General features: G+C 38.9%; 1 protein-coding gene across 1 annotated transcript in view; it reads left to right on the top strand.

Annotated features, from left to right (window-relative positions):
• Positions 1-16378, top strand: part of LOC150082939 (uncharacterized) — a 20609-nt gene extending 4231 nt beyond the window's left edge. The window contains exons 3-4 of the mRNA XM_090377683.1: positions 10956-11104; positions 15671-16378. Of these exons, the coding sequence (XP_090233809.1) occupies positions 10956-11104; positions 15671-15831 (310 nt within the window). The 3' untranslated portion in view covers positions 15832-16378. The remainder of the gene's footprint in view (positions 1-10955; positions 11105-15670) is intronic.
• The last annotated feature ends 592 nt before the right edge of the window (positions 16379-16970 follow it).

The raw sequence follows: 16970 nt of genomic DNA, 5'->3' as shown, positions 1-16970 counted from the left end.
AAAACTTATCCCTAAAATACGCCCAAAGCTGTTCCGCTACTTTTATCGTTCCGTACCTGTCCTTCAAAACTAATGTCACCTTTCCCATTTCCACCCATCACAGCCTGTTTTCTTACAAATTTAAATCTCTTCAAACTAGTCTTTTCTATCTGTTGTCAAACCTTTTTCGCAGCTTATTTACTATTTAAATGGTACCAGACAATCTGCAATCGGCTGCATCCAGAATGACATCTGTTCTTCATCATTCTGTTATTGAGTGATGCCGAATAAAAGCATGAATGCAAACAATCTTTGATATCCAAATACTCTGCAATTTTCACCCTTGTTCTAAAAAGATCCTCTCTGGTGGTTGAAATTCATGATGAAATAAAATGTTTGGGTGTGACTAAGTGAAAAATAAATAAAGAAATTAACTATGAAGCTTTCAGAGAACTGGGGTTTGTAGCTAATTTTAATTTTTGCCAGTTGGACCCACATCCAAACAAATTCTCACTACGACGTTTTTTATACACTGCTCTTATTATAATTACTAACTATCCTTAACTACTGATCTGATGATCCGATGGTGGGAAGCTGATAATATCCCGGGTACAAGCTCTTTTTTCCCCCTCAACAACAAAATTTTTGATTAAATGGTTTCATTTAATCAAAAAATCAGTACAGGCAATAGTCTGACATAGTTTTGGTTAATGGAATAATTATGGTATTGCAAAACCCAGAAATGCAAAAAACCTATCCAAAATATATAAATTTATAATTCTTAGAGTGACCAAAAAATCATATATAAGCTAAAGTTTGCCTACCATTCTTCATGTTCGTTATGATATTCTTTTTTACTTTTTTAGTACTGTATTCATCTGTTGCTTCTAAACTAGCTGCACTGAGCTCATCACTTTCATTTTCCATCCCTCCCCTTTTTTTCACTTCATAGAGAAAACCATCCATAGTTATCCTCTTTTTATTTGGTATTAGTAATGGCAAATAGTGCAAGAAAGCAAGCTCATACATCATCAGTCAAAAAAAAACACCTGTCCATCCCCTCCGATAGTTTATCTAGTTCTTTCTTGAATTTATTCAAGCTACAAGCTTCTACAACAACAAATGGAAATTTTTACAAGCAATCAACCACCTGCTAACTAAAGGCAACCTTCCGCACATTTATCCTGCAACCATCTTTCCACAATTCGAATTTATGCCTCCTCATGTATGTAGTCTGGGAAAGAAGAATTCCATGAGCAATGAGCTTACTCAATCCATTCAAAGCCTTAAACACCTCAATCAGATCACCTCGCAAGTGCCTAATCTCCAGATGCTGCAATTTTTAGAACTGAAACCATTTTTTTTTTTTTTTTTTGGTAAGAGCACCCTTTTGTTCAAGATGTGGCCTTACCACTGCCTTATACAATGAGATAATCACCTCCTTATCTGTGCTATCAAAATTCCTGTATATCAGTGACAAAACCCCATGAGCTGTCCTGGCTGCTCTGTTCAGATAACTTCATATTGACTGCACAATTATCCCAAGGTCTTTTTTATTTTCCAATACCCTGAGTGCAGTACCACACAGGTGGTAGGTTATTCTGGGGTTACTGCTACCCACATGCTGTGTCGTTAACCTTCAACACAGTTGAAGGTTAACAACAATGCAACCTTCGACTTTGTTAACCTTCAACTGCAATTTCTCAGTCCATCTGGCAATTTTTTCTAGACCTTGTTGCAGTAGCATATTGTCATTAATTACCCTGCAAACATTTGTACCATCTCCAAATTTAGACATTAACACATATATCCTCATTAATGGGCTCTGCGCCGAACTCTGTGGGACTCCACTAATAACTTTAGCCCACTCAACCATCCCCTTTATCCATAGCAATAACTTGCTTTTCATGCCACACTGCTCCAATTTTTACAGCAGTCAGTCTTTTACGTGCAACAGTATTAAAAGCTTTCCTGAAATCCAAGTATATGATATAAAAATTATTTTTTGCATCCAATTCCTTTGTGACTGCATCATGGTATCCAATCAAATTGGTCAAATAAGATTTCCCCTTAGCAATCCCATGCTGTGACTGAAGTATAACTACACTCCTGTCTATATGGTCCTGCATTACTTCTTTAACCAGTGACTCCACTATTTTCCCTGGAACAGAAGTTAAACAAACAAGTCTCACTCGTGTCACCCTTTGATTCCTTTTGTTAAATGGGGATACATTCGCACATCTCCAGTCCATAGGTACTGCCTCGAAATCCAAGGATGCTCTCTTAATTATAACATTTGGGTTTGCTTAACTACTTTGCTGTCTCCCTTAATATAAGTGGATATACCTCATCCACCCCAGGTGCCTTTCTTAATTTAACTTCAATAATTTCTCTTCCACTTCCCTCTCAGTTAATATAAAATCATTTAACTCCCTGGCAGAGTTTGATAAACTACTGGAATCTACTTCCCTCACGAATTCCTCATGTGTGAATGTTGATGCAAATCACTTATTCAGTTTGTAAGCAGCAGAATCATCAACATTTGAATCGTCGAAATCAAGTGGACGAATGCGATTCGTCCCCTTACTTCTAATTTAAGTTCTTGCTGTTTTATTTTTGCATCCTTTGACAAATATTTCTCATAATCTGCATTAGCTTGCTTAACCTCTGTGTCTTGATTACAGATGAGTTTATATCTTCCGTGGGATTCTGTATCATCTGGATAACACTGAACAACAAATTTTGGGTCATATCTTGTTACGGGTATGAAAGTCTAATTTACTTTATAGATTTTGGGGTGCTAAATACGGAAATAGCAGATTGCCTCTTGTTTTCGAAAAAAAAAGTAGTTTTTTTATATTTATACAAGGTATTTTTATTTTATTATTATTATCAATTTACTTCTTTGTTGAAGAGACATCCCTGGAACAGCCATTGGCTAGAAGGGTGTGAGTTACATTCTAAGGTGTGAAGCGGACCCCATGAGCAAAAGGTTACAAATTCCATGGGACGTTCACCCTGAAAGGTTGAATACAAAATTTTGAAATACATATGTAATTATGATTTTATATTAGAATATTTCAAATTTTGACATCTTTTGTTGACATTTAGAATGATGAGAAGATATAGTTAAAATGGATCAAAATTAAATGCAGTTTTAAGCCGAGTGGCTGTGTACTAAAGTTGCACGGGACGATATGACAGTAAGATGTAGCTATGAACATTGTGTATCAAACACGGGACCTTTTCGCCTTTCTCTTGTATTCAGCTTCGGGAGCATCCCTTTTCACCATCCAACAATAATCGGCTAATATGGGGTCATTCCATTTGCATCTTTGTTCCATCGCTGCGATGTCTTGATGGAAGCGCTCACCATGTTCATCGCTGACGGCACCACAGTTTGGCGGAAGAAATCCAGGTGTGAGTGCAAGAAATGCATCTTCAATGACATGTTGCACCCCAATTTTTTGTAAGAAGTATGTTCGTGTCAGACGGTACCTGGGATTTCTCCCATCTAAGAAGTAATGAGATCTTCCACAAGCTGCATGTAGTTGCCGGCTTTAACATTTCATAGAAAACCAGTCGAAACGTTTCGAAAGGCTTTCCACGCTGATTTCTCGCAATCACTAAGGGCACGTTCGAACTGTTCGTTTTTGAAAAGTAGCCTTATTTGTGGACCAATGAAAACGCCTGCCTTAATCTTTTCTGTACTGTCTTGAGAATTTCTCTTGAACGCAGGACTGTTCACTTCCAAAGCCTTCACGAAATTTTTCATGAGCCCCAGTTTGATGTGGAGTGGTGGAAGCAAAACTTTATTTGGATCTACCAAAGGCTCAAATGCTACGTTCTTCATTCCAGTTGTTAATGATTTTCGTTGAGACCAACACCTCTTTTCGCAGTGCATATCCTTGACACGACAATCCCACTGGTAGAGAAAGCAACAATACTTAGTGTAACCTTTCTGTAGCTCTAATAAAACAGCAATTACCTTTAAATTATCATATATCTGCCACTCATACTTTTGATAGTGTACACCTAAGAGGATGTTCTCCATGTTTGCGAATGTTTATTTTTTTGTGGACAGCATACGCAAGAGGTAATGAAGGCAGCATATTTCCATTGCGTAATAACACAGCCTTAAGACTAACCTTAGAAGCGTCTATAAACAGTCTCCATTCTTCGGGAACGTGCCTCATGTTCATTGCTGCCGTTAGACCATCAACATCCTGACAAACAGTGAGTTCACCTTCTGTTTGATAGAATTTATCATAATCTTAATTTCGAGCACGAAATGTAATTTTCAGAGAATGATCTAGAAGATTCCACTGTTGTAGCCTCGAGGCCAAAAGCTCTGTCTTATTCTTCGGCAGTTCGAGATCCCTGATGAGGTCACAAAGCTCACTTTCTGTGACCTTATGTGGTTCAGAAAGATAAAGGTTTGAAAAAATTGTGGATCCCTTGACATAGATAGCTGCTGTACTTCTTCGTGTATATATCAAGTTGATATTTACCAGTGTCTACATCAAAAGTGTACATAAAAACGGTCGGGTGGTTCAGGAATAGGTAGTACTTCACCGTGAGGCACTGGACGAATTGCAGATGGTATATTTGGGTACGTCACTGTCCACGTTTCTTCACTGCCATCCTTTTTCTAATAGCAGGCACCATAAGAAGTAACAGTTTGTGACGTGATTTGTTGGTTCCTTCCATATCATGGACACTGCGAAATTCATAAAACGTCCCTTTCGATTCACCCAAGCGTTAGGTTTTGATGAAAATGCAGTGCAGCATATGTGTGGAGCCCAGTTCTTGTCCTGGTCATCTACTTTACACCAAAAGTAAAAGAAGTAGGCCTTTTTTATGGCTCGAGTTAAGGGAAGCTTTCTTGAAGCTAACGTGACTCCATATACGTAACAGAAGTCATCCGGACTATTCACACAATTACAGGGCATATTAATCTTACACGACACAAATACTGCGCAAAAGTAGGAATCTCACAGAGAACAATCGTTAACTGAGAACGAATCACGCAGTACCTAGCCGTACTCCAGGATTACTGCAACAGAATTGAAGACGCATTTGAGGCGACGACAACCTATCACGTGATGCAAGTGTGGCGCCATTGCCGATCACGTGATAAGAATGTGTTGATACTAATTTTGCCGAGAGCCTTAGTTGATAATGTAGAGTAACTTGCTAATATTAAACTCCAACTGCAATTCGAAAACAAGAGCCAATCGGCAAATTTTAATGTGATTTTCGTGTCCGGCAGCATAAAATTAGTCAAGATTGGGTATTTTCGTTTTCGTAACATTTTACGGGAAGTATAATTTATATACATCAGTTTATATACATATGACCAGTGTAATTTATATACATCCCATGCATTTTTCTTCTCTCCACGAGCCTCTGTTAGTTCATTTTACATTCACTTAGGTCTAAGCCTTGAATAGTATTTCTTAGCTGGTATGAAAAGCCTAGTAGCTTCTGTAATTATTCCTTTGAATGCTTCCCATTTAAAATTTGCTGATGGTAACACCATCAATTGGTCCCTCTGTATAGAATTAAAAAAAAAAAAAAAACCTGTCTATGGCTACTGTAGTCACTCTTATAAAAGCAAAAGTCCTTCCCTTTACCGCTGACAATAGTTGTCTTTAAATAAATCCCACATCAGTATACTGTGATCACTGCAGGTAAAACCAAGTGTACTGCTACCTCTTGTATTTAAAAATCACTTAATTACGTCTTATGGCATTTTTACATTACAATTATATATTCATATGCATTAGAATATTATTTAAAAAAGAAAACTTTTAAAGTATGTATACAACTCAGTTCCGGTGTGTGGGGTGCAAGTGTGACACTGATATTAGTTGGAGGATGAAAAGAGCAATATCAGACTCCTCTTCCGGCTCTAAAATAGCTGAAGTGGAAGGCCCGTAGAAGTATGGTGCTGAAGATAGATATGGCACTGAATTTGGAATCAGGAAATCTGCATTTTGAGAAGGTCACTCAATCTTTCTCACGAATTATGTAGGAAGGTTTGAACGAATGCTTTCTGTTTTTTCACAGTAGACTTTAATTGCGCGGAACTTTTTGTATGGACTTTTATTCGTTTTTATCTTTCATTATTGTATTCACAGTGGATGTTGCCAGCCTTAAAACACATAAAATGGCCTTTGTTTTTCCACCTTCATACATTTTCATAATTTCATATTTTTGCTCCAATATTTTTCTAAACACCAACATTGCCAGGTCCACTCACGCTTTCCTACCATACTGACTGGGATAACATGCAATAATATATAAAAAAAAATATTAAAAAAAAGAGAAAAAAAAAAGTTATCTGCGAGGCAGAGCGGTAGTATAAATAACGGCGTGTAAGAACGAAAGCAGAAACAGGCTAACAAGAAGCTCCCATTCTAGTCGTTGCATGTCACGTGATAAGTCGTGGTGAGCTATGTATTTGAATTTTTTTACATAAGATCGAATTTTCGTAAGTTGGGGGAGCGCAATGTCTGTACACGCATCTCTTATTCGATTTGTTCCACATCAATTAATTTGGCATTTTAATTCGCCAAGTGCCATCATAATCCTCCGATTTTTTATTCCTGTTTTTATATTTATTTGTTTCATTTATTTTTTGTTAGCGCATCGGCTTCTGTGGTCATAATGCACCCCTCAAAGGTTTTTTTGCATTTTACTCTGATCCAAGCCCGAGGCGGGATTCGAACCCGCGACCTTTGAGTTGCCAGGCAGGCACTTTACCCACCTGGCTAGCCCCGGTCAGCCCTGTTTTTATATGCTCCCTCCTTTTTCATCTGAACTTAAAAACACGCTACAGTATATGTTCTTACAGCCTTTCCTTTGTCCATCTTAGTGCTGTTCTGGTTTCATTTTTCGACTTTTCTCAGCATTTCTTCCGACTCCACTTTTTGCCAGTTTTTTTTTTTTTTTTCATTACTCCCCAAACTCCACCTGCTTATTCCATCTCGTTTGTCAGAGTGTTTCCCTTTATTCTTTTTTATCACACTTAATTCAGCTATGTTTAATAATAATAATAAATTTATGCTTTCGATAGTTACAAGCAAGCAGTAAGAGTTGTTGTTGTTGTTTGGTTTTTAGGAGCATTAGCAACTAAGGCCATATTGCTCCGAGGATATGCGGTGTTCATTTCCTGACCTTTCCGCATCCTCCATATTTGGTGGTCATGCGCTCGAACCCCGGTCCGATCAAGAAGCATGTGCTATGCACTGCTGCTCCTGCCCACCTGGCTACGGAGGCGCAAGCAGTAAGAGTATAAAGGAGCGAGTGCACAAAGGGTATTCTTGACAAAAACATTCCATGTGTTATATACCAGTTTGATAGTATGAACCAGAGCTCTAATGATCAATTGTTCTACGTTGATATCAATATTTGTAAAATAATAAGAGAAGTTTACCTCAATATAATACGTAGAACACTTCCGTATGATACTCTCCAGCAATTGGAAGTGTTCGTACAGAAGTGTTCTACGTATTATATTGAGGTAAACTTCTCTTATTATTTTACAAAAAAAATAAAGTTATATACCAGTATATACAATTATGAGTATATACTTGATGAGAATCAACCGAAAGAGCAAGCTGGCTTTAGGACAGGATTCTCAACTAAGGATCACCTTCACGTAATATCACAGCTAATGCAGAAAGCAAATGAATATAAAACACCATTATGCCTGGCATTTGTGGATTATGAAAAGGCATTTGACTCCATACAGCATAAAGCAATGCTTTGGGCACTGGAAAGACAAGACATAGATACCCCATATATTATGATTTTGAAGAAAATATATGACAATTCTACCTCCTTTACTAGACTAGACAAAGACAGTAGCAACTCTAAAACTGAGAAAGGAGTTCGACAATGAGACAGAATATCTCCGAAGTTGTTCACTGCTGCCCTTGAGGAAGCTTTCAGAAGATTAGACTGGTAGCAGAAAGGAGTCAATGTGAATGGTGAGTACCTAAACCATTTACGATTTGCAGATGACATTGTGGTCATAAGCCATGATCCCAAAGAATTAGAGGAAAATCTTAATCAGTTATGCACAGTTAGTAAGGATTTTGGACTAAAGATGAATATGGCTAAAACAAAAGTAATGATGAGCAAGTATGCCACAAAAAGGGACATAATGATTGAAGGAGCAGTAATTTAAAAGGTGGAGTCGTATACTTATCTGGGACAAGTCATTAGCTGTAATAATGATAAATGGCTAGAAGTCAAGAGAAGAATAAATTTTGGATGGATAGCATTCAGGAAATATAGTGACATACTGAAGAGCAATATCCCAATTTGTGTGAACCGTAAAATAATGAACTAATGTATACTCCCCACCATGACCTATGGAAGTGACACTTGGGCACTCACCAAAAGAATGGAAGAGAAGCTGAGAACTACATAGCGAAGAATAGAACGAATTATATTGGGAATCAGACTGTTAGATAAGAAGAGAAACACATGGATTAGGAAGCAAACTCGAGTAAAGGACATTCTTATCAAGACTAAAGAACTAAAATGGTCTTGGGCAGGACACATAGCTCGAAAACATGATGACAGATGGACTAAGAAAATAACAGAATGGTAGGCCTCCGTAGCCGAGTGGGCAGGAGCGGGAGTGCAGTAGCACACGCTCTTTGAGTAGACCGGGGTTCAAGCCCCTGACTGCTGAATACGGTCGATCTGCCAACCCGCACTGGATCAGCGTGGCAGATTATGGTCCATTTCCCTCAGCATGAATTGCTGAGGAGGCTTCCATCCTGCAGTGGGTTGATAATGGCTGCACTTTACTTTTTTTTTTTTTTTTACCCAAGTGGGGCTAGAAGAAAACCTGGAAGACAACGGCGGAGATGGACAGATGAAATTCATGAGTTTGTGGGTAGTAAATGGATGGCCATTGCACAAAACAGAAGGAACTGGAAAGTTGCTGGAGAGGCCTTCATCCTGTAGTGAATTGAAAATGCCTGATGATGATGATATACAATTATATACAATGTAAGTAGGGTGAAGATGGCACACTGTGCGAAAAGTGCCAGGAGGAGTGCGATTCCATTCCATATATGAGGGACAGTATTAACCTTAAGTAGCGGATGTAATTTCTAGGTCTTAGTAGGAGCACTTTGTCAACTGGTAGTTTTGATGCAAATATTTTACGGATGCAAATGTAATTAGGATTAGTAGGTACAAAAAAAATAGTCATTAGGGTTACCTGACAACAACCTCATCATCCACCCATGGGCATTATTCAAATAAATTGCACGTGTTCTCTGATGAGGGCGGTGATTATATACATTGGCCACCCTCGAAGACAAGGATTAGTAGGTACTTTCTGATTTCTGTTACAGTAACATGTACAGCAGCGATCTTGTAATAAGTAGTACTGGCATCTTACACCATCTGTGAAGAAAAACACCAGTAAATATGTTATGATATTAGACCCTGTTTACATTTTTGTGAAGCGTGTATCCATATTATCACAGTTAATGCGTGAACTTATAACAGAACAACTGATGGCGGATTTGGACTTCAGGAAGTATATATAATGATTCGCAAGATATTGACTGTAAGAAATGTATGAGGCTCATAAAAATACAGCATACGACATAGAAATCTTAAAGGACTCTTTAAATAAACAAATTTCATTAAATGTACACCAGGTCAAGGGGCAGTCCCAGGCTTTTCTAAAGAGGAGAGCTAGGCAGTTTTGTTGAGGTGTTCCGGAGATTCATTAGGCATCTTATGTAGCACGTAGCAGTAAATTGTTTTGGTCATAAGAGGGAGCTAGAGCCCCTTTAATCCCTACCTGTGACCGCCCCTGACCAAGCCCACCATGTGGTTTAGGAATTTTAAATAAAGAAAAATTAGTTCAGTAATTTATGTTCAGAGATCTGTGATCTAAAAAAGTTGGAAAAACGAATTTTTTTAAAAGTGAAATGAAACCAATAAGGAATGAAATGAATGCATTATTTTCTTTAATGGTTAGAAAATACTGGTTGCGTGTTCCCACTTGAAAAAAGTTGAGAAGCACTGCACAAAAGGGTGCATATACATTCCTTTATGTAACCTCATACCCAAACGTCAGAAGAGTTCAAATTGGTAAACAAGAAAGCCATTTAAATTTACAGTGATTGGTAAACGTCTCCTCGAGATACATCCTCCACGAAAGAATAATGGTTTCGCCACGTCACTCATTTGGATCATTTCGAGAGGTCTGTGTTCAAGTCCAATGATGAGTGGAGCAATTTCTCAAAGGCCTCTTCAATCGAAGCTGTCGTTAGCGGATCTCAAGCGGACGGGGTAGGTTCCCCGTGAGTCATTCTCGGTTTTTCAGCCAGCATAACATGCAAAGCAGCCCGTGAACACAACTTATACACACACACAATACACAAGTCTCAATATGGTCTAAGTGCTGATGCACCTAAAACACGACATATTTTTAAGCCTTGAGCTGCTTCTTGTTGGGGTAACGATGTAAAGCCAAGTGTCATTCTCATGATGAGAGTAATCTCTGAGCGCTGACTTGTTACACTTAAAAATACTGTTGCCCAATAGCAGAACATTTCACGGACCTTATTGATGGATTTTCTTCAAAACTACAGGACTATAGTGAAGTTTGCTTTGAAGCTGCACCACACAGTTCACTTAGTTGAGAATAAAGACTGTTCCTGAATTTATACGAATTGCACAACATTGTCCTTTTATACTGTGCATCATCTAGTTATTTCTTGTTCTATAGATATTTTGAAGTAGGCCAAGCTTAATTTTCACCACCTGCAAATGCTATGGTGATTTATATTTATATAAAATTGTGCAATTCACAGTTGTCTGAGTTAGGTTTCACTGCAAAATTAAACAGCTATGTTGCAGTATAATAGCTCAGGCTATAACTTTTATTAAATAAATTGATCTTATATGTAAGAATTTTTATTATATTACAGCTGGAATTCTCTCTCCAATTTACCGAGGGATATGTTTAACAATATGTTAGCATTAAAAGAAGTCAAATTTGGATACAACCAGTTACAAACGCTGCCAGCAGATACATGGTTGAAACTTCCTCCCACGATTGAAAAAATAGATGTCAAAGGTAATGTTATAATTTATGTAAGTACTATATGGCAATGAAATCAAGTTTAAGGTTAATGACTAACACATGGGAATCCCAAAGTAACGGTAACAAAGTAAGTTTAGTTCTTAAATGCATTTCAAAATTTATAAATTTACATACAGTAGACTCCCGATTACACAGAGCGGTTGGTTGGCAAGAATGCACGATGGTATCCGAGTTTTTATCCTCACCCTCTTTCTTTCTTTTTTTTTTTTTTTATAGCTACATTATAACCATTTAAGCACCCCACAACAGCTTTACTGGATCACGATCCAGTTTATGTCAGGGTTAACGTCAGAGTGAACAGAGTATAATTTTTAGAATCTTATACTAGTATTTAAATAACTTATGTAAGTTTATAAATTTTTTCTATTTATCTAACTGTATAATTTATTCAACAACTTTTTGTGGTGAATTTTTATGCACTTTATTGTACATTCAGTGTTACTATGCCAGAAGAAACAGCAAAAGATTAACTCGTTGAAACTTTTTTAATGCAATGCTGGAGTTTATGCTATTAACAAAAGAAAAAAAAAATTCTTCTGTTTTATACTCAGGCACAAACACGACTTTGGAATTAATCATTTCGAGAATGAATATAATCGTTAACCGTATTTAGCAGTCAAAGGGGTTTTTGAACCAAGGTCCATCAAATGCACATACGTCTGAATTTCCAATATTATCTCCAATACAGAACGAGCCAGCCGTATGAGGGTAAACACTGTCATGCCAGGCACACATCTCTAGATAAGATAACAATCCATATTTTTTCTGAATTGCACACCTTATATAAATACCTACAAATAAAGAGGTGAAGATAAAGTTCGGTCAATTTTTTTTCCAGTTCTGCATTAAAAAAGGAGAATAAAAATTGCAGATCGTACGTCAAATTCCATGCCTGACAGCCACCCTTTGTATCCCATCTGCTTACGATAACAACGGAAGACAGAGCAGAGAATGCTGTGTTTAAGGAAATAGAAGCTAACAGACTTTAAGGAAATAATGTCCCATAAAAGTTTAATTTATTATTTTTACTGAATATAGTTTACGTTGATTTCTGATTTTCATATACGGCAGTACCACCGTACAACCAGTCTAAGTTCGGCGGACTGCAGTAGATGACAGAGAAGTTAGGCCAAGAATATTGTGACATAGCTGCATGTGCTCACATGTCTAGTAGTTGTAAAGTGGCCTTAAATAACGTGTTATTGGTATGAACAGTTTTGTAAGCTGCATAATGAAAAATCTGATGATTGGGTACCGTTTTGTTATTCACTATTGTATTCGACGTGGTGTAAAGTATGTTGGTGTCAAGCGGCACCATGGGTTTCCCCCATCTCCACGTTGCTTTCATTGTGGGTGTGCCAGTTGACTGGGAATGCCAGAGATTTAAAAGTGTGTGGGAATTGTATTTCAAAACCATTTTTCGACCATGAAAACTAAGACTTTTTCGGCGATGTGGGCAATTCGACAAGAGCTGACGGGGTTACTCCACGTCGATGTAGTCGGAGGATACGTCCAGCGGTGACTACAACCAATCGCACTATATGCATCGCCAATCTGGTCTTCCACACCGACCTTGTACATAAACAGATTCCTGGCAGTCGAGTACTGTACTGGGTAATGCGATGGATGAACAGGGTCACGGGCAGCGCATTCACCATCTCCAGGGCTGTTTTATATGCCAACTTAAATATCACTCCCTGGAGAGTTCACATTGCATCCAGGAATATTCTTCTTCTGTCTCAGATGCTAACTGGTGTGACTGACGCCCCCGGTCTTCACGGAGTTATCGCTACCCCACGTGCTGGAAACAGTAATGACAATCCCTACTTACCGTTGCATTCTACACTATCCAACCTGTGCTGTCTGAAGAACTTCTTTCCGAACAACGCAGTCCCCCTTTTCAATACATTGGCAATAGATCCTGTGAAATACTGTGAAGGCAAGCAGTACAGAGTGAAGAGCCTCTCTGAAGCTTACAGCTTGCTTGAACTATAGAAGTATGAAGAAGCTTGAATAGGAAGGAATGACCAAAATATAAAATAGCTGTTGGACATCTACTTTTTAAATGGTACTGTGAATAATTTCCTTTTCTAAAGTTGTCGATAATTACATTCTGTAAATAATACTGTAAATGATTAGCACTTCTGTAAATATTGTAAACATGATTTATAAATATTGCATTGTAAAAATTGCCACTCTTGCATTTTTGTACACCCTTCTAGCCTGCTGGGTAAAAGGGGTGAAAGCAATCACTTGCTATTAATAAACGGATTTAATAATAATAATAATAATTTGTGTCGTGTACCGTTGTTCATCTGGTCATTTAGCCGCTGAACCCTTGCTGAGGCCCAACGTTATCCCACTTTCGCCCCATTGAGGCAGACCAGGAATCCCAGTAGACTTAAGTTACTCTGGCCGGTCCTGCCGCTTAATTTCCTGATATATATATATACACGCATATATATATCCATGCAGTTGTAATTACTTTGATGTTATTGTTATTTGGTTTTTTAGGAGCATTAGCAACTAAGGCCATATTGCTCCGGGATATGCGGTGGTCATTCCCTGACCTTTCCGCATCCTCCGTATTTGGTGGTGACGGGCTCGAACCCCGGTCTAATCCAGAAGCCTGTGCTACGCACTGCTGCTCCTGCCCACCTGGCTACGGAGGCGCCTTAATTACTTTGAATGTTTGCATACAGCACGTAGTGTCCATGCATTCATACGGCAGGAATAGGGAAACACGTGTGATAGTTAGGCCGACACTAAGCGAAGATTATTTTTGGACAAGATTAAATTTAGTGTTTGGGCGTTCGTGTGGTGTATAGGTAGAGTGGGGGAGGGAGGCATAAGGCTGAGGGGTAAAGGTAAAAGTATGGGGGCGACAGAGTAGATTTCCTCAGTAAGGCATGCCCATGCCTCGCCAGAAGGAAAAGGAGATTCGGCAGGTGGACAGGGTATCTCCCCTCCTCCCGCCTGGGTTTGGGTTTAAAGCAATCGAATCAGGTGCTCGATTTTGTTCGCCAATATGGCTTGGTGGCAGCGAAGCTGCACAGTCCAGGCCGGTGTGTTCCTTTGACAAGTCCAGGGTTGAGGTCATTCATACGGTTGTAAGCAGTGTCCTTTATTCTTAGTAAAGTCGGTTTCCTTGTAGGTTCCACCGATGCAGCGGTCATAACACCTAGTCGTTATCAGTTCTGTTGCATACTCAGATTGAATTTGGCCTGTCTTCGAAAGGTTTCTTCCGTTTTGTTTTATTGCTGTTGGTCACGGTTTGGTTGTTGTACGATGAGGGTACGTCTCCTCTTGTAGAGGTCTTCTGCGAATTAATGAATACAATGTATTCCTCTTTACTGTCGAGTACGTGCTTTTCCCTGTCTCTGGGCAAGAAGGTGACCCTGGAGATGAGCCGGCAGCGAAGGTCATCGTAGAGCCGGCAATCATGCATGAGGTGCTGCCTCTCAGACTCTGCACAACAGCAGGCGGGGTCCTCTGTGATGACAAGGCTGTGAGTTTTGCCTTGAATGCTCCGTGTCCAGTAAATAAAAAGGTTGTATAGAGGCCCCGTGTCCAATAAGTAAAAAGGTTGTATAGAGGCCCGGTGAGAACAACAGCGGGGTCTTCGGATATAATTTCTCTACGTTGGGGAGGAATTTTCTAGTGATCTCTTCCTTGGAAGAGTTGTCCCACCTAGACTGCCATATTTGCGTGAGGTGTGCAGTGAGTCTTTTCTTCTCGGCTGCTCGGTTAACAGTGGGATCTGCACTGAAGTCCATGAAGGTGCAGGCGTTCCCCTTAGATAATTCAGAGAGGATTCCGATTTTGGCCACTTCCAGCCAGCACCTGCAGCGCATGTGTGCTCACTGTGCTGCAGGCTCGTGTGACGGCTAATAGCATGGCTCTGTGGATGGAGTCGAGTAACCTGTGGTTAACTGCCATGGTGACTTTAGAGTACCATGCTCCCGATGCATAGGTTGCTATCGGTATAAAGGCTGCTTTGTACAAGATTCGACGTGGTACGAGTGCTACAGATGTGATGAGAGAAATAGAGGTTTACGAAGACAAGTATTCGAAGAAAACTGAAATTCAACTGGCACATGTGCCTTAAAGAAGCTCGAGAATCTGCAGTCGAAAAAGATTTATCAAGAAATCATTTCCAAGGAGTCCTACGAGTGGGTTGGCTCCTCCGTAGCCAGGTGGGAAGGAGCAGCAGTGCGTAACACACGCTTCTTGATTAGACCGGGGTTCGAGCCTGTCACCACCAAATACGGAGGATATGGAAAGGTCAGAGAATGACCACCGCATATCCCGGAGCAATATGGATTTAGTTGCTAATGCTCCTAAAAACCAAACAACAAACAAACAACGAGTGGGTTGAAGGAGAGAGCATCAACAGACCTCAGCGATGAAGATTAAAATGGTCCAGTTCGCGAATTAAATTATCAATGTGTATATGTAAAAAAATAAAATATATATATAATATACACACACACATGTATAATAATGTTCTCTTCTAATGATATTGTATTTCTTTTCCAGGTAATTTTCTAGTGTGTAACTGCAGTATTTCCTGGTTATCCCGATACTTTGAAAGAGTTTCCCGAGTGATTGGAAAGTGTGTTTCTCCTAAGGACGTAGAATCACAAGATCTGAAGAGTACATCTTCCAGTTTAGCACAGAACTGCCCAGGCATAAATTAGCTGCATATAAAGACATTACTAGACAATTTTACAGATACTATATATATCTATAAAATTGTCGTCCAATGGAACTTTCTCATGAAAATTTGAATAGGTACACTGTACTTCGTATTAGCTGTTACCCAAGTTTTCAGTTCATCAAAACAGTATCGTATCCTGCGGACACTGACACAGGAGCTGTTTTACAAACGAATATACAAGTTATTGACGTACACGTATAGATTGTAGAATTATAGGTAAGGAGGCTGTAAACTCGCTAATATGGTTATGTTATGTTAGGTTAGTTACCAGCGCATGCGTACACCTATATACGGTGGAGTATACGTACGGATAGGGGAAACTACGGACCCCCTCCGCACATCTGTGCCATAAAAACTGTCAGTGTTTACAAGATACTGTTATAAGGAACTTGAAACAACTTGGGCGACCAGCTAATACGTGTCTTTTAATGATTTGTCATTTTCTGTTGATGGATGTGAAATTGAATTATTCTGTAAATACAGTGGACTGTTTTCTGGGTGACTCAAGTAAAAATATTGCAGATTCACTGCAGGTGGATTTAATAAAATACAAAAGCAATTTTTTAAAATGTCTGACAAAAAATGACAATAAAATAAAAACAAACTAGATTTTAACGAAATATCGTTCAAGTAGCTGGCGCTTCTTCTCAGCAAATAATACATAAGTTTACTAAATTATCCTAAATGAGAGACTACTACCCCAACAGCTGTACTAATGTAATTTTGGGTCAACATCTTCATGTCTGATTCTTAATCCGTAGGAAGGGTCCCCTTCCCAAGGAGAGGGGAGTATGAAGATTCCAGGGAGAGCTCCAAGTATTTTAGAATACTCAGTTTTTTCACGCAATAAACTGCTTTATTATTAAAATTTTCTCTCTGATTTCTGTATTTGGCAACAGGTTATCCATTGGAGTGCAATTGGTTTATGGTATCGAAGTATGACAAGAGCACATGATGCAGTCAGATCCAGGGAGGTATTTTTCAACAGGTAGCAGATGGCTATTTCATTGTAACAGAAGTAGTTTTGAATAGCAGTAAGTGCAACGCGTTAATTTAGGATTTTTCCTCAAGGAGAAAGTATATTTATTTGGCCACCTTCAGATTTTTTTTATCCGTGGG

Source organism: Mastigoproctus giganteus, chromosome 7, assembly GCF_048544385.1.
Source record: "Mastigoproctus giganteus isolate SK-2022 chromosome 7, ASM4854438v1, whole genome shotgun sequence".
Classification (NCBI taxonomy): Eukaryota; Metazoa; Arthropoda; class Arachnida; order Uropygi; family Thelyphonidae; genus Mastigoproctus; species Mastigoproctus giganteus.
Note: the sequence above shows the minus strand (reverse complement) of the source record. Positions and strands in the feature narration are given on the sequence as shown.